The 27,585-nt window shown below is 42.6% G+C and overlaps 1 protein-coding gene across 1 annotated transcript in view; it reads right to left on the minus strand.

Moving 5' to 3' along the window:
* LOC136629090 (uncharacterized) overlaps positions 1 to 27,585 on the minus strand; it is a 246,265-nt gene that overhangs the window by 52,129 nt on the left and 166,551 nt on the right. The window contains exons 13-15 of the mRNA XM_066605210.1: positions 27,417 to 27,540; positions 27,270 to 27,334; positions 26,648 to 26,750 (exon numbers count right to left, since the gene is read on the minus strand). Of these exons, the coding sequence (XP_066461307.1) occupies positions 26,648 to 26,750; positions 27,270 to 27,334; positions 27,417 to 27,540 (292 nt within the window). The remainder of the gene's footprint in view (positions 1 to 26,647; positions 26,751 to 27,269; positions 27,335 to 27,416; positions 27,541 to 27,585) is intronic.

A 27,585-nucleotide genomic window follows, 5' to 3' on the forward strand; every position in this document is an offset into this window, starting at 1 on the left:
AGTACTATGAATAAAGCATTATAGTTGGAGGCCCTGTTACAGGTTTTGCATCGGGGCACGGAAGCTTCAAGTTACACCTCTGGCAGCAAGGATGTCTCATCTCCCTCAGGAAGTGAAGGGTTAATAATAACCTTGATACTGTTAAAGCTGGCATGGATGTAACACAACTGGACGAAGCCGTGCAAAACCGAAAAAACATGGAGGGGCCTCCGAGGGTCATGAACGACTAAGAGCTCCCGCCCCAGGACGGATGTTTACCGCTAAATCTGCAACGAGCGTCCGCACCGCATATCGGCAGCACATAGCGCCCATACCATGCTATGGGACATCAATTCTTCCTCCGCACTTGCGGAAACCAATTGCGGTCTCCACAAATGGAGGAAATATTGTAGCATGCTGAATTTATCCGTGAATTCAGCACAGACGACAACAACAACACCCTGCCATGAGGGGCACACATACCTCCACCTGCAGAGCCCACAGCAGCTTCCAGGACCTGTGATGATGTCACTGTCATGTGATCAGTCACATGTGTGGGAGGAGCCAGGGATCACATGACCAGGGGGTGAGCAGTCACATGTGTAGGAGGAGTCAGACTCTAGGCTGGCGGAGTTTATTCACATTACACACAGTTCTGCTCCCCCGTATACATTACACACACGGCTCCGCTACCCCGTATACATTACACACACGGCTCCGCTACCCCGTATACATTACACACACGGCTCCGCTACCCCGTATACATTACACACACGGCTCTACTACCCCGTATACATTACACACACAGTTCTGCTCCCCCGTATACATTACACACACGGCTCTGCTCCCCCGTATACATTACACACACGGCTCTGCTCCCCCGTATACATTACACACACGGCTCTACTACCCCGTATACATTACACACACGGCTCTACTACCCCGTATACATTACACACACGGCTCTACTACCCCGTATACATTACACACACGGCTCTACTACCCCGTATACATTACACACACGGCTCTTCTACCCCGTATACATTACACACAGCTCTGCTACCCCGTATACATTACACACACGGCTCTGCTACCCCGTATACATTACACACAGCTCTACTACCCCGTATACATTACACACACGGCTCTTCTACCCCGTATACATTACACACACGGCTCTTCTACCCCGTATACATTACACACACGGCTCTTCTACCCCGTATACATTACACACAGCTCTGCTACCCCGTATACATTACACACACGGCTCTGCTACCCCGTATACATTACACACACAGCTGTACCCCATATACATTACACACACAGCTCTACTACCCCGTATACATTACACACACAGCTCTACTACCCCGTATACATTACACACACAGCTCTACTACCCCGTATACATTACACACACTGCTCTACTACCCCGTATACCTTACACACACTAAACTACTCTATATACATTACACAGACAGTTCTACTACCCCGTATACATTACACACACGGCTCTACTACCTCGTATACATTACACACACGGCTCTACTACCCTGTATACATTACACACACGGCTCTACTACCCCGTATACATTACACACACAGCTCTACTACCCCGTATACATTACACACACGGCTCTACTACCCCGTATACATTACACACACGGCTCTTCTACCCCGTATACATTACACACACGGCTCTTCTACCCCGTATACATTACACACACAGCTCTACCCCGTATACATTACACACACAGCTCTATTACTCCGTATACCTTACACACACTGAACTACTCTATATACATTACACAGACAGTTCTACTACCCCGTATACATTACACACACGGCTCTACTACCCCGTATACATTACACACACGGCTCTACTACCCCGTATACATTACACACACGGCTCTACTACCCTGTATACATTACACACACGGCTCTACTACCCCGTATACATTACACACACGGCTCTACTACCCCGTATACATTACACACACAGCTCTACTACCCCGTATACATTACACACACAGCTCTACCCCGTATACATTACACACACAGCTCTATTACTCCGTATACCTTACACACACTGAACTACTCTATATACATTACACAGACAGTTCTACTACCCCGTATACATTACACACACGGCTCTACTACCCCGTATACATTACACACACGGCTCTACTACCCCGTATACATTACACACACGGCTCTACTACCCTGTATACATTACACACACAGCTCTACTACCCCGTATACATTACACACAGCTGTACCACCCAGTATACATTACACACAGAGCTCTACTACCCCGTATAGATTACACACAGCTCTACCCCGTATAGATTACACACAGCTCTACCCCGTATACCTTACACACACACTGCACTACCCTATATACATTACACACACAGCTCTACTACACTGTATACATTACACAAAGCTCTGTGCCCAGAATTGCTTAATGGCGGAGGGGGGGGGGGGGTGTTCTAAACCATCTAGTAATTATTTTGTATGGGTTTTCTTGGATGGTCACACATGTTCAAAAAACGTGTGATCTAGTCAAGTTTTGGTTTGTTTCACGTGCAGAGAAATCCCTATCAAACTCTCTTTCTTAGACATATAACATGGTTTTTTAGGAGCCCATTCTGACAAGAATTTAGCATAAAAGACCGCAATTTTTTATTTGAGTGGCGATTTTGATAAAAGGACAGTCTCGTACCATGTCAGGTGGCTGGAAACCTTGTAAGCTTGCAGAAATGAGAGGCTGATGGATTTAAAATGTTGGTAATATAACGCCAAAACCTAATAGATGGTAAGTATTCTTGTAGGGACTGGAAAGACGGTATAGTTTCTCCTCTGGGGAGATCACCTATATGTATATCTCCAAGTGCATGCTAGATTCCTATTGGATCAACAATATCTGGTTGGACCATCAATGGTAGTAAAGTTCTTGGCATAATTGTGGAAAGTTTTGGTATTCGAGGATAAGACTGATTAATGTTTTGCCATGACTGAATGACTCCTTTAAAGAAACAATTAGACATGTTTTGCTTAGATATGTACCCAGAGAGGAAGTCACGTACCAGAAGTGACGTCAGTGGAGCCCATGGAGGAGAGAGCAGGCGCAGGAGAGCGTTGCAGTGGCAAGAGAGCTGCAAGAAGACCAGGAGAGTCTCTAAGGAAGAGCCACTTGAAGGATTTGTCCAGCGGGGGTAGGAGGAGAAGAGAGCAGATCCAAGAGCGGCAGGAGGCCAGACAGTGCGACCGCTGGGAGAGAGGTTCTGATGCGTTGCTGCAGGTGACATCATCAGCTGCAGAGGAGCTGTGAAGATGACTGCTGCTGATGAGGGCAGATACATATATTTTGTGTGTGTCTAAGTGTATCTGTGTAAGAGATGAAGTGTGTTAGCAAAGCAAATCAGTTGTGACTGAGCGTGAACCGGCAGTGAGAGCATGTGGTGAGCGTTTTTAAAAAAAAATTAAGATGCGAATTGGCAGAGGCACGTGAGAGGTTCCAGATGGGCAGAGGCACGTGAGAGCTTGTGAACGGGCAGAGGCAAGTGAGAAGTTGCAAACAGGCAGAGGCACTTGAGAGGTTGCGAATGGGCGGAGGCACGTGAGTAGTTGCGAACGGGTAGAGGCACGTGAGGAGTGTGACCTAGTTTATTTTACTTGCTTCTGTAAGTAAATTTGTTGATCCCCACTGGAATGAGCTCCATGCTTGACAATGCCATCCAATTGCGCAAGATGCGTGCACGTCACACATCTGGAAGCCCAAATCCTAGATCTAAATGAGCGACTGGCAACACTGAGATCCATTGACAATATGGAAAAAAAGTTTGTTACTCACTGAGCAGGCACTCTCCAGGATAGATGTGGGGAAGGAAGGTATTTTAGAAGAGCAGGACAAGCAGGCAGCTAGCTGGGTGAGAGTTAGAAGGGGTAAAGGTGAGAGAACCAGGGAGGTTAATCCTAAACTGGCACACCCCAATAAATTTGCAAAGTTGGCAGATGAGGGGAATGCCATTATATAGCCACTGCAGCACAGCATGCCCTCTGAACACCAGGGAGATGACTGCTCCAGTAAGAAAAGGACGTGGAGCACAGGGAAGGCTAGACAGGTCCTAGTGGTGGGGGACTCAATTATTAAGAGGGACAGACAGGGCAATCTGCCACAAAGACCAGGATCGTCAAGTGGTATGTTGTCTTTCTGGTGCTTGAGTTCAAGACATCGCGAATTGGGATGACAGATTACTGGGAGGGGCTGGTGAGGATCCAGCGGTCATGGTACACATTGGCACCAATGACAAAGTTAGTGGTCAATGGAGTACACTCAAAAGTGATTTTAGGGACCTAGGATCTAAGCTTAGGGCAAGGACCTCCAAGGTAGTCTTCTTGAAAACACTACCTGTACCACGAGCCACACCAGTAAGTTAGCGGGAGCTCAGGGAGGTGAACAAGTGGCTGCGGAGTTGGTGTAAAATGGAGGGCTTTGGGTTTCTATAGAATTTGCTGACTTTGATGTCAGCTACAGGCTCTACAATAAGGACAGACTGCATCTCAATGGGGACGGTGCAGCTGTGCTGGGGAAGAAGATGGCTAGAAGGTTGGAGGAGTGTTTAAACTAGGGACTGGTGGGGAGGGCAAAAAGAGTAATAGGGGGGAAGACAGCATAGACATTGACCTGGGAACAAGTATTGGAATAGGGGCTGAGTGGGGGAAGGGTTAGACAGAACAAACAATCTCATTCAAAGATGTAAGGACAGGTGGACTAGAAGGACAAATTGGGTGCAAATAAATAGATGTACTGAGAAAGATGATGAGGATGTAGATCAGTATTACCACAGACTGAAGGAAGTATTTGACATCTATAGTGGACTAGAAGCATCGGGGGAATATCAGGGAGAGAGAGATGATCTTAACACTGCATATAATCAGCCGTTAAAGAATGCGTTTGTGAGTGGAGTAAAGAAGGAAATAGGTTATAATGAAACATATGGTTAGCCTTAGGATGGGATCATTGCAGGATGTGTTGGAATATGCAAAACATGCAGACAAGTTTTATAGAGAAAAGAGAGGAAAGGTGGGAAAGTGAGAGTTTTTTATACAGGGAGAAGAATGTGATACGATGGTTCAGGAAATACAGAGAGGTGATTGGACAGGGAGAGGACTTGGAAATAGAGGCAGGGGAAGAAGCAGAGGTGGGACACCGCTCGGGGATTCAAATGTTATTGGAATTATGGGAAATCTGGTGATTTTGCCTGGGAATGTCATGAGAAATAATGTTCTCCGGCACCTTGGGGAAAAATGACTAACAGGGGTGGATGTACAACACTTGGAGGATCTCTTGGAAATTTCTACTTTGCCTGAGATAGATCTCCATGGTGAATGGGCAAATTATTACTTTCCTGGTGGACTCAGCAGCCACCACGACATCGATACATGCCAATGATGTACCCAATGTAAAATGTAGTAACAGTCGTATCATGGTAAGAGGGGTTAATGGCCTGACCCACAGGAAATCTCTCTCTGAACCAGTTATCATAACAGACCCAGAGACAAATAAGTCTGTGAAATGTCAGATTATATTGTCTCAAATACGTCCACTAAATTTGTTGGGATGAGATATTATGACAAAATTAGGTATTTCTATTATCCCTAAGGGAAGAAGGTATACTTTCACAAGAGTACGTCAGGGCTATTGTGAATCTACAATAATTTTCACCCCGGCTATGTAAGCTAACTTAGCCCAGTTCCAACCTTCTAGAGGTATTCAGCTACTATTGTATGCCGATGACATACCGCTACCAGCAGACAGTGAGGAGAATTGTAGGAAGGACACAATCGCACTCCTGAGGTGTCTCTATGAGTAAGGCCATAAAGTAAACAGAAAGAAACTCCAATACCCTAAGCAATTGGTTAAATATTTGGGGTATAATCTGTCACATGAAGGCAGGCATTTGAATGACATTAGGAAACAAGCAATCCTGGAGGTCTCAAAACCACAAACAAAAAAACAAATTCTGTCCTTTTTGGGAATGGAGAACTTTTGCAGAGCCTGGATTTCAAATTATGCATCCTTGATAGCACCTCTGGCCAGACTCATCTATGGTGAACCTGGAGGCAGCAGACAGGATCCAGTGGGATGCACCCTCTGAGGAAGCCTTTTCAGGTTAAAACAGACTCTGGTGGACACATCACATTGGGGGCTGCCAAACTACAACAAGGCCTTTGTGCAAACTGTTGACTCAAGGGAAGCATATATGACCTCTGTGTTAACTCAGAAATACAGTGGGAAACAAAGACCACTGGCATACTACTCTTCCAGACTAGATCCAGTGGCATGAGCACTCCCACCCTGTGTACAAGTGGTAGTAGCAGCAGCTGAAGCAGTCAAATCTTCTGCCACTATAGTACTGTTCCACCCACTCACACTAAAAGTACCGCACGCAGTCATTCCAGACATCTCTCCTGCATGACACTACTGCTCTCCCAGCCACACCTGACAATTGAGAGATGTACTACACTCAATCCAGCTTCCTTACTGCCTATTTCTTCAGACGGTACTCCACACAACTGTCTAGGAGAGATAGCACAAAAGGTGTTACCCAGACCAGATCTACAGGATATACCTCTTGCAGACTCTGAATACACTCTCTTTGTAGATGGGTTGTCAAGGAAGAACCCCGATGGCACCAACGCCACCGGATATGCTGTGGTTACACTAGAAGAGACCATAATAGCTGGGTCCTTGCCAAAGCACTACTCTGCGCAGACAGCAGAACTGGTAGCTCTGACTAAGGCCCGTCAGTGGGCACAGGGTAAATAGGTCACTATTTAGATATGCAACAGTTTTGAGTTATGGCCTTTGCCATGTCTCAAGAGGAGGGATGGTTGCACTAATATCTAAAGTATTCACAGCATGTGGCTTCACGAATTACTCTAAAAAAATTGTTTATCCTGTATTGTTTGTGCTAAAGCACAATGCACAAGGCACTATAGGACCATAAAGGGGGTATTTTCCAACACCTCAGTATCTATTCCGCACATTTGTATGAATTATATTGAATTAACCAAATGTGAAGGTAAAAAATATTGTCTAGTTTTTATAGATACTTTAACCAAGTGAATAGAAGTGTTTCCCTCAGGTCAGTCGGATGCAACCACAGTGGCTAAAGCATTGCTAAGGGAAATAATACCAGGTGATTGGCTCCTTATCAAAATGATAAAGAAAAAGAACTGGAAGACCCTAAAGTGAGAAGGATTCTACCAAGTACTCCTCACTACCCCCACAGCAATTAAGATTGCTGAAAGACAAACCTGGATTCACCTGTCCCATTGTAAAACGGTTTTACAGGCAGAACAGAGACAGTACACTGAAGGTTCCCCGAATAGTGCAGTGACTGGGGATGATACTACATAAGATGGTTGATGCCTCTAAGCCAGTAAAGAATTCCAACCCCATACCCATGGGGAACCTTCAGTGCAGGATGGGAGGGATAGTATTACTTTTGGGAATATTGGTGAATCTGGAGAGTATTTGTTGTTAGGGGAGACCAGGGAACTGCTACTGGGGAATGTCTGAACCTACACGGTGGGATAGAACTGGTAAAGCCCTGAATTTAACTTTTACAGAACGAGAGACGAGCACCATTTTGGTAGATATGTGTCAGATGATGGACTGTGGGGACCAAACTGAAGCAATGAAACTTACCTGGGCAGACAAATACATCTCTTTCATCCCCCTTGGGACTGAGTGTAAAGGATGTACTCAGGCCCTATAGACCACGGTGGCCTAGGATTGGGGTTACACAATGTCAAGAACAGGGGCACAAAGTTTAAAAAAAAGTTTATCAATAATAAAGGCAGTAAAGTCTCCATGCACGTATAGCAAAGATTGTAACCAATTGTTGATCACACTTTAAAATCCTACCCTAAAAGGCCAAAGGCTGTTTACTATAGGTGCATAGGTATCTGGAATAAATTCTTCATACAAGTAATTCAAAATAAAACAGAACATATCGAACTAACTAAGACACAGAGTGACACAATGGTTGACACTATAAGGTTTACAAATCTCACAATGGAAGACCAGCTAGCTTTAGAAGGGGGATATGAGGAAAAGAATAAATGGTTAAAGGATGCTTGATTCTCACAATCTTCTGATAAAGCTGCAGTTTCACTTTCACCCTCACCCCTACCTTTCAGCTTTAGAGTTCAGTAAGAAGAAGGGAGGGGGAGTATGTGACTGACCTAGCAAAATCTTACAGCGGTACTATGCCTCCATGAAGGGAATAGAAACTTGTAATTAATTAAGTGAATTATACGGTCTTAAAAATAGGAAAGAGGAATTTTGCTAAATGGTGTTACTGTTGTGTTTTCTCTATGAGAATGTCCAGTAGGAGAAATGAGTTGTTGACAATCTCTATGTGAGACCTGAGTGTTCCTGTTAATGGAAAAAATTACAATGATACTACAGTTAGCTGAAGGGTTCAAGAAACAGTTATGCTTTATCTTACTTCATCACCCCCCCTTGATCAGAGAAATTCCGGGGGGTTGTTTAGGTTAGAGGATCAAGCAATTCTGCAGATGATTGGAGTAGTAGTAGTTGCGTGAATTTTTATGCTATGCAGTAAACATTGTGTACAGAGAATTATATGGTTATTGATATTTATATGAGAGAGAAAGACACGGATAGATGAAAGTTAATGACAAGTGTTCAAGCTGTGATTAATGTAAAGTGTATGATAAAGCTTTTAAACTCTACCTATGCCTCACAGATAATTGATCCATGTTATACATTGAGTTTGCTGTTTCCACCTGTGGGCGAGGATGAAATACTACCAGCTGTTGTCTCTTATCCTGGGAATTATACTTGCTCTGTGCTACCTGGTAATGGGACTAAGGCAGACTGCGGGAGACTGCCTAAGGAATACTGTATATAGAGAACAGGAAAGGGCATATTGTTTTCTGGGATATGGCCTGAGCAACAAAGAGCATGTGCAAACATGTGGTGGTTGTGTGGTGACAGACATCTAAAACAGGTGCCAGGTACTTGCCCTGCTGGAGATTGTGCGTTGGTACAGCTGATAATGCCTGTGCACCTCATGACCTCAGAGGGCAATAGCAGGGCCCGTCCAGAGAACTAAGTTCCTTTGATGCCAATGTATGCATTGACGCAATGGGGATCCCAAGGGGGGTACCGGACGAGTATAAGACAAGAGATCAGATAGCTGCAGGGGTTCAGTCTCCCTGCATGGTGGGTAACAGTGAATAAACATGTAGACTTGATTAATTACATCTACTATAGCCAACAGAGATTTGTTAATTATTAGAGATGAGCGAGCATACTCGTCCGAGCTTGATGCTCGTTCGAGTATTAGGGTGCTCGAGATGCTCGTTACTCGAGACGAGCACCACGCGGTACTCGTCTCGATTAAACGAGCACTGACCATTGAATTCAATGGAGCCGGCAATACAGCCGACTCCATTGAAAGCAATGGGCTGCCGGCGATCGCGGGATGAATTGTCGGGAAGGGGTTAAATATATAAGCCCTTCCCTGCAATTCATCCAGAAATGTGTAAAAATAAAAAATATATATATATATATATACTTACCTGGTCCCGGCAGACGGAGTTCAGCGCGGCAGGCTGCAGTTCTCCTGAACTGCTCTAAACAGCTGTGAGTAGTATTCAGCAGCCGGGGATTTAAAATCCCCGCCTGCTGAATGAGATGCCTCTGATTGGTCACAGCCTGACCAATCAGAGGCATCCCTCACTCACACCCATTCATGAATTCATGAATGGGTGAGTGAGGGCTGCCTCTGATTGGCTCAGGGGAAGCTCTCAGCTGTCCCTGCGCTGAGCCAATCAGAGGCAGCCCTCACTCACCCATTCATGAATTCATGAATGGGTGTGAGTGAGGGATGCCTCTGATTGGTCAGGCTGTGACCAATCAGAGGCATCTCATTCAGCAGGCGGGGATTTTAAATCCCCGGCTGCTGAATACTACTCACAGCTGTTCAGAGCAGTTCAGGAGAACTGCAGCCTGCCGCGCTGAACTCCGTCTGCCGGGACCAGGTAAGTATATATATATTTTTTATTTTTACACATTTCTGGATGAATTGCAGGGAAGGGCTTATATATTTAACCCCTTCCAGACAATTCATCCCGCGATCGCCGGCAGCCCATTGCTTTCAATGGAGTCGGCTGTATTGCCGGCTCCATTGAATTCAATGGGCTAACATCGTTCTGCCGGGACCAGGTAAGTATATATATATATTTTTTATTTTTACACATTTCTGGATGAATTGTAGGGAAGGGCTTATATATTTAAGCCCTTCCCGACAATTCATCCCGCGTACGCCGGCAACCCATTGCTTTCAATAGAGCCGGCTGTATTGCTGGCTCCATTGAATTCAATGGGCTAACATCGTTCTTCTCTGCCACAGCTGTTACAGCTGTGGCAGAGGAGAACGATCTTTACGCTGACAGTGGGGGGGGGGGGGGGGAGTCTCACTCTTGCCGCTATTGTGGCTTAATAGGACCTGGGAACTTGAGATGCAGCCCAAAATGTAGCTCCTCGCCTGCCCTATTCGTTTCTGTGTCGTTTCCATCACTTTCTTGTGTTTTGCAGATTTTCACAAATGAAAACCTTAGCGAGCATCGGCGATATACAAAAATGCTCGAGTCACCCATTGACTTCAATGGGGTTCGTTACTCGAAACGAACTCTCGAGCATCACTGAAAGTTCGACTCGAGTAACGAGCACCCGAGCATTTTGGTGCTCGCTCATCTCTATTAATTATACAAGAGATGCAATCAAGGGCCTAGCAGAGAAACTAGGACCTACCTCTCTTATTGCATTGGGGCAAGCCTAATTTTGAATACAATTTATGAAATAACTTTGTATATATAGATCAATGTAATACTTCTATATGAAATAATTACGTACTTAGTCTTGAAGTGTGAACCCGGACCTTCTGGTAATAACGCTTTCAGCCTAAGAAGCCAGGGGGTCTGTGGTAAAGCCATTTTATATATGTTTTTAAGACATAGTCTTACTAAGATACTGTGTTGATTTATTGATTTATTGATCTAAAGTCGAGAATGTTAAGAAAATTGTAGGTCAATGTATTAGTTGATTGTTTTTGGTATTATGTTGTAAGCTAGGAAGATATAGCCTGCTGGTAGTATAAGTAGTGAAGGGTTTAAATGTAACTATACCAGTGAGTGGTACTGCATAGGACAGAAGATAAGATAGTCCTTCAGACCCCCTCCCTTGCATTCCTTCCTAATGAAATAATAACGGTTTTTTTATATGTTATAGTTACACCTTAAAAAGGTGTGAACTTATGTTAATCATTTTAGTTATAGCCTATATAACTAACTATATACTTTTCCTGTGATATAATTTATGATCTATAAACAACATGCAACTTTAAATACATTAGAAATCATTTGATACCGCAACAAGACTGTTGTGATTTGTATTTCTCCTAGGGACCCATGCTTCTACACGAGATCTGAGATTGTCTTCTCTTTGGTAATTCTAACAACTTACTTCCGGCTACCAGAGGTAGCCGAGAGCCTGGAGCAGTAACTGGTGGCCTTGTTGAGCGATCCCTGGTCACATGACAACAAGGTAGCGATCTACCTTAGGTCAATCTTACACGACCGGATAGGAATTGCGGATTCTGCATGTGTTTGATCCCCCATAATAAGCAGATCAATCAAATGCATTAGGTAACCCACTCACAGAAAAGAGAATGCAGTATGTTCCAATTTACTGCGGATATTCACGACATAGATCCCATTATGCTCTATGGTCGCGGATATACCCCCAGCCAATATGCAGTACGTTACGTGGCCATACGCAGGGCCACATCCAAGCTCACAGCTGGGATTGCTACCTGTAATGCCTATGTAATTTACAAGTTATCCCTGGGAATGCTCACCTTCCTGCAGTTCCAGGAGCAGCTTGTTGAACACCTTCTTTTTGAGACGGCTGCACCTCAGCAAGCTTACAAACCCTACAGAGCCCCACTTTCTACACCCCATCCCTGCCACTGAGGTCAAGAAATAACACACAAAAAAAGGGGATATCCAGTTTTATTACCCCATGTACCCATCCGAATCTGGCCTCCATAATTACCCCTGTTTTCAGACATACTACACAATTTACATTATTACTTTTATCTAAGATTTAAAGAATGCCAAAAATATTGCGGTGGATTATTTTTAGGGAATCAATTTTTTTACTGCACAAATGAGCAATTGGGCCAGGAATTTATTCAGTTGTGCCCTGAAAGCCAATGGGTGTTCCCTCTATTATAGGTTTAGCCATGTGTCCTGTAAGTAGATTGAGGCACAATGGCTATGTTTCTGAACATAGGATAAATAGGGATATCCATTTTGGGGTGCAAGTCTTCATTCATATGTGTGCTGTACACAAAAAAAACTTTTTAAAATGACACCATTGCCAAAAAAGGAAAATCTTAGTTATTTCCTTCTACTTTGCTTAGATTCATTCAAAAACTGTGGGGTAAGTACGCTATGGGGTCCAATTTTGCAAAATGGTTTTATTTGTGGGAGTTCTGCATTTCTTTGGCCACACAAGGGCTGCAAGTTTGCAATGGGACCTAAATCACCTTCAAGCTAAATTTCTATTCTGTAAGTCACTGGCTGCTCCTTTTGGTTTGTGCTCTGTTGTGCATACAGACATAAGATTAGGGCTACAATGGGTATGTTTCTGAACACAGGACAAACAGGGGTATCCATTTTAAGGTGCAATTTTCATGTGTACTATAGAAAAACACCTGCCCTTAAAATAACATATTTACAAAAATGTGAAATTTTAGTTTATCTCTACTAAATTGCATTAACTCCTGAAAAGAAACTGTAGGGTCAAAAAATCATGACACTCCTCAGTGAATACATTAGGATGTGTATCTTTTAAAATGGATCTATTTGTGGGGCTATCAATCTGATACCAATAAATGTTTGCAATCTTGGCTTGGTGTAGGAAAACAAAACATTCCCCAAAATGTAATTAATGTTTAAATTTGTATGTCTCCTAAATGGTTAAAAAAACTGAAGTTTTTCCAATGTGCTTCTGAAATATGCTAATCGGATGTAAATAATCCCTTGGATATGCAAAACCTTTGCAGACTTATTCTATGTTAAATTGACACATGGCAGATTTGCAAAATTTGGCCTGGTCATTAAGGCACAAACAGGCTTGGTCACTAAGGAGTTAACCCACAAAAGAGATTGCTTAAAGGGGTTGTCCCGCGGCAGCAAGTGGGTCTATACACTTCTGTATGGCCATATTAATGCACTTTGTAATGTACATTGTGCATTAATTATGAGCCATACAGAAGTTATCAAAAGTTTTATACTTACCTGCTCCGTTGATGGCGTCCTCGTCTCCATGGTGCCGACTAATTTTCGGCCTCCGATGGCCAAATTAGCCGCGCTTGCGCAGTCCGGGTCTTCTTCTTTTATGAATGGGATCGCTCGTGCAGGATGCCGGCTCCGTGTAGCTCCGCCCCGTCACGTGCCGATTCCAGCCAATCAGGAGGCTGGAATCGGCAATGGACCGCACAGAAGAGCTGCGGTCCACGGAGGGAGCAGACCCCGGCGGCCATCTTCAGCAGGTGAGTATGAAGACGCCGGACCGCCGGGATTCAGGTAAGCACTCTCCGGTTTGTGTTTTTAACCCCTGCATCGGTAGTTAATTGGTGTTTATATGAGAAAGAATTGATAGGTGAGGGGGTTAAGTTTTGGATTAACAATTTACAATGTTTTCTTGAAATAGAGATAGACCACTCAGACTCAGGAATTATAATTACAGGGATAGCTGGGGCCTTGAGAACAAGTGTGCACTTCCCTTATCATTAAACTAGGAGTTCAGTGAATCAATTGAATTGATCACAAATATACTTTATTCTGTCCCAACTTGTGGTGGATCTGCATCAACCGGTGAACAAATTGGTCTTACCCTGCTCTAGGAATCCTCATGGATGATCTTAGCTTTGTTATGTTTGCGCCAATGCTGTCTTCACTTTTTCTAACACGTTATTGCTCTTTAGGCATTGCTGTATCTTTGTTCAGCTACACTTATATTGAAAAATCTGAGCATAGAATTTATTCAAGGATTTGGCTTATACTACCTCCTCATTCCTCACTTAAGCATATCGCACCTGCGTCTCCAGCATGCCATGTTAATACACATATGTAGCGCATCATTTGACTGTTATCTATGTTTTTTGTTGCATTCAATTCTTCTCAATAAAGAGATTGTTCAAAACAAAGAATTGCTGTTTTTCGTTAATCTGCCTTCCAAAAGAAAAAAAAACACAATATGAAACAATAAAAGAACAGATGTACCCAAAAATGATACTAGTAGAATCTGCAACTTGTCATGCAAAAAAATACCTTATAGAGCTGCGCTGGCATAATAATATTATGTCCATGCAGTTAACGCACCCAGCACGGACGTAAAGCAGTGTCCATACGGGATGAATTAACATCAGTCTCACGTATAACACAAAAACCACCACCATATAGAACCAAGAAGGAAAAAAGGGAAATCTATCCCTATCAGCCAGAAGAGGGAAAGCCACTGCCTAAAGTTGGGCGATTGCCGGCATAAGAGCATCCCGTTCATGGGCCGCTTAGGTGGAAATAACAATAGACACGGCATAGGCAATGGCAAAAACAATATATACATATAAATATACCAACTACTTATCTCAGGCCCGATGACAGCAACCTGAAGGATGTGGACCAGACCAACTTCACTAACTTAAGATGAATAATCGTCACTTTTTAGGAGTCAGGGCTGCAATATATAAACCCCATTATAGTAGATTGGCTAATTGGGAAAACTCAAAACACCTAAGGGAATCTTCACATATCACTCCCAATGAACATTTTGTAACTGCGGTAGAACCTTAATGGATAACAGACATATAACCCAACCAGTGTCATAATGTAGCTTGGACTGACATTGTGCGGCCAGTCTTTCTCTACATCGCGTGTCGCACCATGACAAATATACATCTTGCAGATTGTGGAATAAGTTGATGCAAATACAATTTTCTGTAAAGTGTTTTTATTGTGAAAATGTAATTAATATTAATTTACTACTGCTGTAATCTTACTGACATGAACAACAAAATGAACGTTACTTGTACCACACGGGGAAGTGTAAAAATAAAAATAAGAAAACAGAATTGTTTTTCAAACATCTTCCTCTGAAAAAACAGAATAAAAAGTGATTTAAAAGTCAAATATGCCACATGGCACCAATGGAAACGACAACTCGTCCCACAAAAAAACAAGATCTCAAACAGCTCTGTTGGAAAAATAAAAACATCTAATTGGTCCTGAATGGCATCAATGCAAATACAATTTCATTTAATTTTCTTAAAGTGTTATGCAAAGGTAGAAAGACATAAAAAGATGTATAGATTTGCTATCATTATAGTCATGTTGATCCATAGAATAAATTTAACATGTCACCTATACTTAGCAGTGAATGTCATAGTTAAAAAAAAATACAGAACGTCTGTTTTTTTTCACATTTTCCCACTCTCCACCCCCCAAAAAAATATATTATATAAAAGTTAAACACCACATTGGGTTTACCTAAAGTGGTGACATTATAAATACATCAACCCTGCAAAAAAAGCCAGCCTAAGCAGATCAACAAAAGACAAATAAAGGATTTTGGCTCTTGAAACAATAAGATGAAAAAAACAAGTAGGAAAAAAGTCTGCTTTTTAAATCTCAAAATAAGACACGCGTCTTCTTTATTTAATTTCTAGCAATCCATGTTCGCGGAAAATCAAATTTGCCCTTATGGTGTACATTTACGTTGTTATATATGCCAGTATTGTTGTAAATTATAGTGAATCTGTTGGGCTGCAGGAGACATGTCCCATCTCATTAAAAACTCACCCATTTTTTTAGAAAACTGCAATTTTTGTGCATTGACATGTGTGACAAATTTTGTGACTTTTTATTCCAAAAATCTGATTCAAAAGCTTTTAGTTTTCCCCCAAGGATCTATAGTACTTTCCCTTTCTCTAGTATCACATATAACATGACTTTGACTGTAACTGTCTTCTTGCTGTGCCTTTTAAATTAACATGAGTTTAAAACTCACACAAATGGCTTTTCCCTGTGTGAGTTCTTTGATGTTTAAGAAAATCTGATTTGTATCTAAAGCCTTTCCCACATTCTGAACATGAAAAGGGCTTCTCTCCTGTGTGACTTCTATGATGTATGACAAGTTGTGATTTATCTCTAAAACATTTCCCACATTCTGAACATGAAATTAACTTCTCTCCTGTGTGACTTCTCAGATGTATGGCAAGGTTTGATTTCACTCTAAAACATTTCCCACATTCTGAACAGGAAAATGGTTTCTCTCCTGTGTGAATTCTCTGATGTTGGACAAGGCTTGCTTTCTTCCCCAAACATTTCCCACATTCTGAACATGAAAAAGGCTTCTCTCCTGTGTGACTTCTCTGATGTCTGAGAAGTTGGGATTTCTCGCTAAAACATTTCCCACATTCTGAACATGGAAATGGCTTCTCTCGTGTGTGACTTCTCTGATGTTGGACAAGGTTTGATTTATTTCCAAAACATTTCCCACATTCTGAACATGTAAATGGCTTCTCTCCTGTGTGACTTCTCATATGTGTGACAAGTGTTGGTTTCACACCAAAACATTTCCCACATTCTGAACATGAAAATGGCTTCTCTCCTGTGTGACTTCTCTGATGTTGGACAAGGTTTGATTTATTTCCAAAACATTTCCCACATTCTGAACACGAAAAAGGCTTCTCTCCTGTGTGACTTTTTTGATGTTGGACAAGGTTTGATTTCTTCCCAAAACTTTTCCCACATTCCGAACATGAAAATGGCTTCTCTCCTGTGTGACTTCTCTGATGTATGACAAGTTGTGATTGATTTCTAAAGCATTTCCCACATTCTGAACATGGGAATGCCTTCCTCCCTGTGTGAGTTCTTTGATGTTCTCCCCTTTTGTGACTTTTCTTCTGCTTCTCAGTCTGTGATGAATCAGAAGATAGAATCTGTATATGAGGATCAGATGATGGATCTTTGCTGTGATGGGCTGAGGGGATACCTGGGATAATGGCAGGTTTTTCATATGTATCTTGTGTGATGCCGCAACCCTCTGCTTTACAATCTGCAATTATCAGATGTCCCTCTGAGCCTTTAGTACCGTCATCTGCCAAGAATAAAGCAGATCTTACAATTTCTTATCGAAATAACTTTAAAATTTACATGTATGAGACAAATTAAGGATGGCGCTCCAAACGTCAGATCATAAATACAAAATTTATGCTGGTACGGTTTAGAAGAAAACAGCTCACCTCTGGACTTATGGCCAAGAGGAATTGAACCGTAGATTAATGCAGATAAACCTTTGTTCAGATAGATGCATAACTGTTCAAAATATTCTTATATCCACAGAAGTGGAAAACAATCGGCCCAGGCACCAGAAAGCATATGAAGAAATCCAGGAGTTACAAAACCAAAGGAAGGGAAGAAAAGGGGATAGCTTATGCTCAGCAGTTAATTAGAAACAGTGCACACATTTAGTGTAAGTGATATTTGAGAGAAGCAATTACTGATTTGTGTGTGTGTGTGTGTGGGGGTGGGGGGTGGGATCTCTCCATGAGGCCCCCTGTCGCATATTAGAGCTGGAAAAAAAATTTCTTGTACATCTAAAAGAGGTCAATCAGGAAATTAATGTGGTCACAATGGTACAACAAAGTAGTAGCAACACGTTTCAGCACTTTAGGGGCTTTTTCAAGCATGAAAATGCATCAAAGATACAGAGTTTATATAGAAGAGGAATTTACAGTGATAGCTCATGCTGTAAGTCATGTGACACATGACACGCTCAGCATCATCAAGCGACGCTGGGATGCCGTGGGGCTGGAGGCTGACGTGTCCTATCACAGTGAATTCCTCTTATATATAAACTCTGTATCTTTGATGTATTATGATGCTTGAAAAAGGCCCCTGAAGGGCTGAAACGCGATGCTACTACTCTGTTGCAACATTGTGACCACATTAAATTCCCGACTGACCTCTTATAGATGTACAAGAATATTCTACAGGGGAGCCTCATGGAGAGATCCTACCCCCCTTCAAATCAGTAAGTGCTTCTCGAATATCACTTACACAGAATGTGTGCACTGTTTCTAATTATCTGCTGAGCATAAGCCATCCCCTTTTTCTTCGTTTCTTTTGAAATTCAAATTGATATGGATATTTTAAAATTTCTATATAATTATTTAATTGCAAGTTTACAAGTCACTAAGCATTTATTAACTAAGACAGTGGGGGAAAACAGATCACAAACTAACAGTAGACCTCACAGCGAGGACCAGTAAATCATGATGTTTGACCACAGGATGTTCTTTTGCAGTTTTCCCCTACTGTGGTGAAGCCTCCATCGTTAGAAGTTCATGTATCAGTGTACTTGTCACCACTCTTCTAGTAAATGCTCAGTGGAGAATCAGTGCTATTAGGTGGTGTCCATCTCACACACTCCCTGACAGTTACATGCAATTTATCATTCAGGGTGGACCCTTTTCCCCTCGAGGCCAAGGATCCTGTGGGTGTTCCCCCGGGGAATCAAACTGTATAACGGTGATCTATTGTGCAACAGGGCATGTATATGATATAGTGGGACAGCCCGCACCTAAATGATGTTGTCTTTATTCTTCTGCAAGGGGAATCTTTGACTACCGTTGTTCTTTTTGTTTTACGTTTTCTAGTTAGTTTTCTGGGGGCAGGCCTCATGCCCCTTACAAAAGCTGTGAATTAAGGGATCTAAACCTATCCGTAGTTCGGGGAGATGGGTAGGGTGGGAAGGGTTTTTTGTTGGGGTTTATATGTATAAGCTGTCCACTTCTTTCTACTTTATTTTGTGCTCTCCCTGGCGTGACTCTTCTTTAGGTGTAATGCGGGTGCTTTTTGTGGGTGGTGACCAACTATGTTGTAATGGCTAGCACATATCTTAAACTGTTGTCTTGGAACGTTAGAAGCTTGAACTTTAAATTTAAAAGGGCCTTGGTTTTCAATTTTTTCAAGATTTACTCCCCCCATATAATACTATTTTAGGAAACGCACTTGCAGAGCTCAAAGATCCTATAGGCTCTGTGTACCACACTACCTACTCCAATTATGCTATAGGAGTCAATATCCTGGTGACTAAGTCGGCCCAGTTTGCTTTCTGACAGATCCATATTGACGCCGGGGGACATTTTTTGATCCTTCAAGGCACCTTTCAGGGGCGGCTTCTCACGATAGTTAATGTTTATTTGCCACCCCTTCCTGATATCAAAGTCCTCCACAAAGTGATGGCATGGGTGGTTTTGCTTGAGCCTGCCCCAATAATATTTGCAGGGGACTTTAATCTTATTTTGGACCCAGTGGAAGACCGCTTCACTCCAGCCACCTCAGGATCGTCGCAGCTACCTGCATGGGCTCAATCCTACCTGTTGCAGGAAATATGACGCCTGCGACACCTGCATGACACCGCCTACTCGTGTCACTCTCTAACATATTACACTTTTTCCTGCAGTTATCTATGCTTTGGCTTCCCGGAATGCCTTCCCCATGGTGCGTGATGTATCCAATCTGCCCAGAGGCATATCAGATCATTCCCCGCTCTAACGTGTCCTTGACCTTTGAGTGGAGGGTAGTCGCTCTTTGTGGAGATTAAGTCCCCAATGGCTAGCGGAGGGAGAGGAGAAGGAATATGCTGAGCAAGAGATTGGAATGAACTGGTGGGGTTAACGAGGGGACGGACTCAGAGCTAATAGTATGGGATGCTTTTAAGGCTTTCAATAGAGGGTAATTGACGTCTGCTATAGCAGAGTATAGAAGGTCCCTGTGGGCCACCCAGCTTGACTTGGAAAACCGCCTCATTGCTGCGGAGGCCAGGCACATAGCAAATCCCTCCCCGGAAGCATACCTAGACCTAAACAACTTAGGACAGAATATAAATTACTAATAACTGAATACACAAAAAAGAAACTTCTTTAGGCCTAATGTCAATGGGAATGCACGCATCCTGCAGCGGAATCTACCTGTGCCCGCAGACATGAGGCAAGAAAGACATTTACTCACCTGTCTTGATGCAGTGAGGGTCTCCGTCGCCGCCGGATCTTCTTTCTACTGCACGGCAGACGTGCTCGGCATCGGTGCTTTTTAAAATATTTTTTAAATCTCCTGCTTTCCCACAGATCCGCTGCATATCCACAAAATCAGCTGCGGGCCTACCATGAGCCGGACGGCTTCCGCTGACTTTAACAGAAGCTGTGGATCCGCAGAAAAATGGAGCATGCTGCGTGTTTTTCTGCTCGTGAAATCTGTGCATAGGATTTATATACCTATGGATGCCCATTGATAGTCTATGGGCATATTGAACTGTGGATCATCCGAGCGGGAGACCCACGCTGATTCTGCATTTCAATTATGCCCGTGGACATAAGGCCTTATGCCCGACAACAGGTCTTCGACCAGGGGGATAAAAATGGACACCTGTTGGCCTACTTGGTAAGAGAGGACCAGTTGCTGCCACCAATTGCGATGGTGCGAGACGCCTCAGGTGCCCGGATAGATGACACACAACTAATCAACCAAATGTTTGCCCATTTTAATTGAAATCTCCATACATAGGATTTAACTTGTGCATGTACTTCTTAACTCCTTCATAGAATTATAGAATGGTAGAATTGGAAGGGACCTCCAGGGACATCGGGTTCAAGAGCCTGCTCAGTGCTGGATTTACTAAATTATGCCAGACAGATATTTGTCCAGCCTTTGTTTGAACACTTCCATTGAAGGGGAACTCACCACCTCCCGTGGCAACCTGTTCCACTCATTGATCACTGTCAGAAAGTTTTTTCTAATATCTGATTTGTGTCTCCTCCCTTTCAGTTTCATCCCATTGCTTGTAGTCTTTCCTTGTGCAAATGAGACTATGCACTTCAGATATGTGTAGACAGCTATTAAGTCTCCACTCAGCCTTCTTTTTTGCAAGCTAAACATTCCCAGATCCTTTAACTGTTCTTAATAGGACATAATTTGCAGATCTCTCACCATCTTGGTAACTTTTCTCTGAACTTGCTCCAGTTTGTCTAGGTCTTTTTTAAAGGGGGGTACCCAGAACTGAACACAGTATTCCAGATGAGGTCTGACTAAGGAAGAATAGAGGGCAATAATTACCTCACGTGATCTAGACTCTATGCTTCTCTTAATACATCCCAGAATTGTGTTTGTTTTTTTGGATGCTGCATTACATTGCTGACTCATGTTCAGTATATGATCTATTAGTATACCCAAGTCTTTTTCACATGTGCTGCTGCTTGGTTCAATTCCTCCCATTCTGTATTTGCTTTCTTCATTTTTCTTGCCCAGATGTAGGACTTTGCATTTCTCTTTGTTAAATACCATTCTGTTAGTTGCTGACCACTGTGCAAGCTTTTCTAGATTTTTTTGAATACTCTCTCTCTCTCTTCCCTAGTGTTAGCTATCCCTCCTAGTTTTATGTTGTCGGAAAATTTGATCAGTTTCCCATCAATTCCCTTCTCCAGATCATTTATAAAAATGTTGAACAACACTGGGCCTAGGATAGAACCTTGTGGTACCCTACTTGATACATTCTTCCACTTGGATGTGCAGCCATTTATCACCACTCTTTGAGTACAATCACTCAGCCAGTTGTGAATCCACCTAACATTTGCCTTGTCAATCCCATATTTGGTCATTTTTTCAATAAGTATAGTATGAGATACTTTGTCAAATGCTTTACTAAGGTCAAGATAAACTATATCCACCGCATTTCCCTGAGCAATCTAGTTGGTGATACTGTCATAGAAGGAAATTAGATTAGTCTGGCATGACTTGTTTGTTACAAACCCATGCTGGCTCTGGTTAATTACTCCATTTTCACCCAAGTACTTGCATACATGCTGTTTAATAATTTGTTCAAAGATCTTTCCCAGTATAGAAGTCAGGCTCATATTTGCCCTTTTCCAATCTTCTGGGAATTCTCTTGTTCTCCAGGAATTTTTAAAGATTATGGCGAGTGGTTCAGCAGTTACCTCCTCTGCTTCCTTTAGTATCCTAGGATGTAATTCGTCTGGACCTTGAGACTTGAATTTACTTAAGTTAGCTAAGTATTCCCTCACCATCTCTCTGTTTATAGATAGCCTGCATTCTTTTATTCCCCCAATAGCATAGGGAAGATCAGTTGATGTTCCATCTACTTTCTGAGAGAAAATAGATCCAAAATAAGAATTTAAAAGTTTAGCCTTTTTAACATCATTCTTAACCAATTCATCATTTTCATCTTGACTTTTCTTTTGCATTTGACATACCCCCAAATCCTTTTTTATTGCTTTTGGCCTCTGTTGCAAGCCTCAATTCATTATTGGCTTTAGCTTTTCTGACACTTGCCCTACAGTTTTTGTAGACTGCATTACATTCTTCTTTAGATACTCCCCCCTCTTTCCATTTGATAAACATATTTTTCTTCATTTTTACCATGTGTGCAAGTTCTGTGTTCATCCATACTAGTCTCTTTAAATGCTTCCCATTCTTCCTTATTTTAGGGATTAAGGATTGTGCTTTGATAATCTCATTTCGCAATATTTCCAAACCTTCTTAGACATTTCTGTTCTTAAGAACATCCAGCCATTGGATTCTTCCTACCCTCTTTCTGAGTTCATTGAAATCTGCCTTTCTGAAATCCAACCTTGAGTTCTGAGTTTTCTCAGGTCTTCCTCCCCTTTTTATCCAAAATTTAAGGATTGCACGATCACTGCCTCCTAAGGACCCAGCCACCCTTACTTCCTCAACCATTCCCTCCCTGTTGGTAAGAATTATGTAACAAAATAACAGTTCCCCTTGTATTCTCTTCTACCTTTTGGAAGATAAAGTTGCCAGCAAAAGCGGATTAGAATTTCTTGGATCCATTACTTTTACCTGAGAGAGATTCCCAACAAATGTCTGAATAGTTAAAATGTCCCATAATCACCATGTTGTGCTTTTTTGAGAGCTTGGCCACCTGATGTAGAAACAGATCATCCATATTTTCTGCTTGTTCAGGTGGCCTATAGTAAATGCCTACAATGGTGTCCTTTCTGTTGTTCTCTCCTTGCATTCTTACCAAAACAATTTCTACAGAACAGCCCTGAAGCTTGAATCTCTGTGGGGATTAATGTTTTCCTACCAGACAGTGCAATACCTCCTCCCCTTTTTTGGGGTCTGTTTCTTATAAATAAGTTGTATCCTTCAAGCCTTGTATTCCAATCATACGTATCATTCCACCAAGTTTCCGTGATGCCTATGACATCATATTTCTCTTCCTGTGTTAGGAGCTCCAATTCTCCTGGTTTGTTTCCCATGCTCTGTGCATTTGTGTAGAAACATTTTAGTTTTGTCTTTGTTCTTTCTTTCCACTTCTAATAGCGAGGTTCTCAAATGTATTAATTAGCTGTATATTTTTACCGGACCTTTCACTTCCCTATTCATATTGTTCTAGTTTAAAGCTCTCCTAATGAGTGAAGCAAGACGCCCAGCAAATATATGCTTACCTGTTTTGGTAAGGTGCAATACATCTCTAGAAAGCAGTCCATTATATAGGTTTTCACTCTATGGTCTACAAATCCAAATCTTTGCTGATGGCACCATCAACGTAGTCAGTTGTTCACCTCCAGAATCCTGTTCCATCTTCTTATTCCATGGCCATCCACTGGGAGGATGGATGAGAAGATCACTTGTGCTCCTAGTTCATTCACCTTCTTTCTGAGGTCTTCAAAGTCTTTGCACATAGTTGCAAGGTCCTTTTTTGCAGTGTCATTTGTCCCTACATGTATTAGTAGGATTGGGTGGCGTTCTGTAAGACTGAAGAGTCTTGACAGCCTATCAGACCCCTTTTTTGATTTGTGTACCTGGAAGGCAGAACACCTCTTGTGAGGTGTCAGGTCTGCAGACTGCAGCCTTTGTTCCTCTCAATAGGAAATCCCCTACAACCACCACTCTCCTTTTCTTCTTCACAAGAGCACTTTTTTTTCTCCGTTCAAGAGCACTCTGTGTACTTACTACACAGTTCTTTGTGAGTCGAATCATTTTTGGCTGTCCCTCTTTCTCCTTCTGCTCAGGAACCAGTATCAGGTCCCCCTGCATGAGAACCTTGTACCGGTTCCCGAGCAGTATGGGTGCTGGCTGTCTCCTGATCCTCCTGATTCTTTGGGTCACATGCTTCCAGTCCTCTGCTTCTGCAGGTACACTGGACATTTCTTTTCCTTTAACATTTTAAAGACTTACTTCTACTCTGTCAAGGAAATCTTCGTCTTCCTTAATATGTTTCTATGTAGCTAATCTCTCCTGATGGCTATACACCTTTTCCTTCAGTAGAGAAACAAGCTGCATTTCTGGCAGGTAAAGTTTAGCTTTTCCTCTGGTAGGTCTGTAAACATATAGCATATGTGGCAGCTCACCAAATGGCTCCTCTTTTTTTCCATATCGTCAATTAATGTCCACTTACAAACTTCTAAAAGTGAAGAATTGTAGTGAAGAGATATAACCTGTAAAATACTACTATGTGTACAATTTTGCACACCATTTGGCGATGTCGGACGAGCAGCTAGACCCGGCTAATCCCAGCAATCTTCCCGCTTACAGTGATTCTTTGCACTTCCCAGAATGCACAGGGAATATGTAAATGATCTTCCTGCAGCTCCAATCTCTACCTCTAAACGTAGCTGTTCTGATGAACAGCTCACAGGCTATCTTGATAATATTTTCTTTCCTACGCTGAGCTTGTCCAGTCTATGGGCATTAACTGTGGAATTATGTGGTTCAGGCAAGAGTCTGTGAGGTCTATGTCCAGCATGCCCTAAAGCTGGCAAATCAGGGAGAAGATGATAAAGTCAAGAGACCACTCTACAGCATTGATTTGTTGCTGACTGAGGTAGTCTGTAGCCCAGTTATCTACCCCGGGAATGTGAACTGTCAAAATTGCTAGGATCCGGCACTTCACTTAGGACAGGACCCAAGCTGCCTCTTTTTTATGATCTCACTGGTTATTTATGTATGACCTCAGATTTACCATGTTGGCCACAATGATCTTTGTGATCTCCATCACAAAATAGGCAAAAAAGTGAACAACCTGCAAGCTGGAGGTCCAATGTGGACCAGATGAAACCTCGAGTTGGACAGGGACGACAACCCTAGACTTTCACCCTGGTGCAGAATTTGAACTGTATTGTATGCTATATACGTTTGCTGTGGTGTAGAATAAAACTGGCAGACGTTTAAAAGAACTGCAATTTTCTGGAATGTTTCTACACATGTGGTAACCATTCCTGACCGGAGAGGTCGGTGATTCAAGAGGCGAGTAACCCCAACTTGCCACAATGTGTATAGGAGGTTAGAATTTTTCTCATGGTTATTGAATGTGTACGGCCAGCTTGGAGGGACTTTCCAAAACTCTATTTTACTAATGACCTATCCTCAGGAAAGATCATCGACATCAGATTGGTGGAGGGCCAACAACCGGGAGCTCTGCCGATCAGCTGTTTCCATTGGACTAAATAAAAAGTACAGTAACTCTGCATAGAAAAGGGAGCATTAGGAAAATAAGAGGGTAGGAGAGGTCCTTCCTTTATTGTGTTCTTGATAATTCTGAAAGGTGGTTTTTATAAGGAGTTTGCAGATTAGAATTTTCCTCATAAAAGTCATATTCTGTATTAAAGAGGGTTTCACCTCAGTGTCGTCTTTCTCTATTTTCCAATGTGGTATAATATCTTTTTCCAAGCCCAGTTGATTCAGCATAGTGATTTCTTTGGCGCAGATAGACAATAAGCTGGTGTAGCAGGTCAGCTGTTAAAGGGAATCTGTCAGGCCAAAAATGTCCAAACTGCAGGACGCCAGAAGATGGCGATCCATTAAGCTACCTTGCCTGAGTTCAACTGGTGGCCGCACTACGCAATTATCATAGCCACACTGAGTTGCAACCCATTAGTGCAATAACCCTCTAGTGTGAGATGCATTAGTGGTGTTATAACTGTAAGTATGACTAGTTGTTACACTGGTCATACATGTGAGATAAGGATTGGCCAGAATAGATCCAATTAATTGTATGCCCGATCATTCATATGAATGGTCCGACAGTCAGCATGTCAGATTAAATTGGCAGATCAGGGAGAGGTCTTGTGCAAAGTGACAGATGATAAGCTGTATGTGTCTGATCATGCCACACAGATGAAAACAATCCAACCTGACAGATGATGTTTGGCAGACAGTCTTCTATCAGCCATCGTGAAAGATTATTTGTATATCATTTTTGAAAAGATGGTCAGTCAAAATGGTCAAATTCTACAGTCCACTACCCATAGCACCATGAGGACTGGGGGCCTGCAGTCTCATATATCTACTTCCACCAACAGGCTTACAGGATGAACCAGCTGGGAGGATGGGGCCCGGACTGCAGGATCTGTCATCCCCAATATCCCCACAGACAGCAGAATAAGATATCTGCAGCCGCTGACTGAGGAGAATCTGTGACTCCTCTCTGCTGTATTTAGTGGTTACTACTCACCTGGGCGGTTACCTGTAGGAATCTCCTCTTTACACCGCTGATCGCCACTCACATTTGTCTCTGTAGTATTAATATTGGTCAGATCTTCATCCTGATACAAAAGCTGTGAGACAAATATTGTAAAAGTCAGCAGACGGTTGGATAGGTCGTGTGGAAGGTTTAACATGACAAGAAAAGATCATTAATCATCATGATGACCAAAAGTGACCTGACAAGAGTAGTTATCTGAGCCACATAGCTGCAGGTCTGGAAGCTGGACATAGATATTAGATGGTGGCTCAATGACCCCTCAGGAACCTCATACACATGTATATCTGGCATGGCTAGACACGATGCACGTTGTCTCAGTGGAGGAGATCAGCGTCTACCAGACACATCCGCTGTTTGTCTCGGGGGACATAAAGGAGCAGATAGCTATAAATCCAACCTGTTGGCTCCTTATTGCCACCAGCAGTCTCCACCGCCAAAAGACTGGGAGAAGATCCAGACAACATGTAATGTCTCTGGTCAGCGGTAATCCTGCCATCTCCACCGGCCTCATCACACAAGTAGAAGACATCTAATAAGACTGAAGACAACAGCTTCACAGCCTTCTACAGATCAGAAGGACATCTCCATTTACCTGGTGGTCCTGTGGAAGAAGAGGACGGGGACATCTCTCTGGTGGGCTTCTCTTACTGGATGGAACTGGAGGAAACACAGACAGACACTGAAGTCATTCTTTACATACAGATAATAAAGTCCCCGTGTATTTAGTCCTGTCTATTACCTGGTGATGGGAGCGGCTGGCGGGTCTGCATCATGGCATCCTTGAACAGATCCTTGTGTCTTTCTAAATACTCCCACTCCTCCATGGAGAAATAGACAGCGACATCCTGACACCTTATAGGAACCTGACAACACAATATACAGTCATTACCCAGAAGCCTCCAGTGCTG

This window comes from Eleutherodactylus coqui, chromosome 5 (genome assembly GCF_035609145.1).
Source record: "Eleutherodactylus coqui strain aEleCoq1 chromosome 5, aEleCoq1.hap1, whole genome shotgun sequence".
NCBI lineage: Eukaryota > Metazoa > Chordata > Amphibia > Anura > Eleutherodactylidae > Eleutherodactylus > Eleutherodactylus coqui.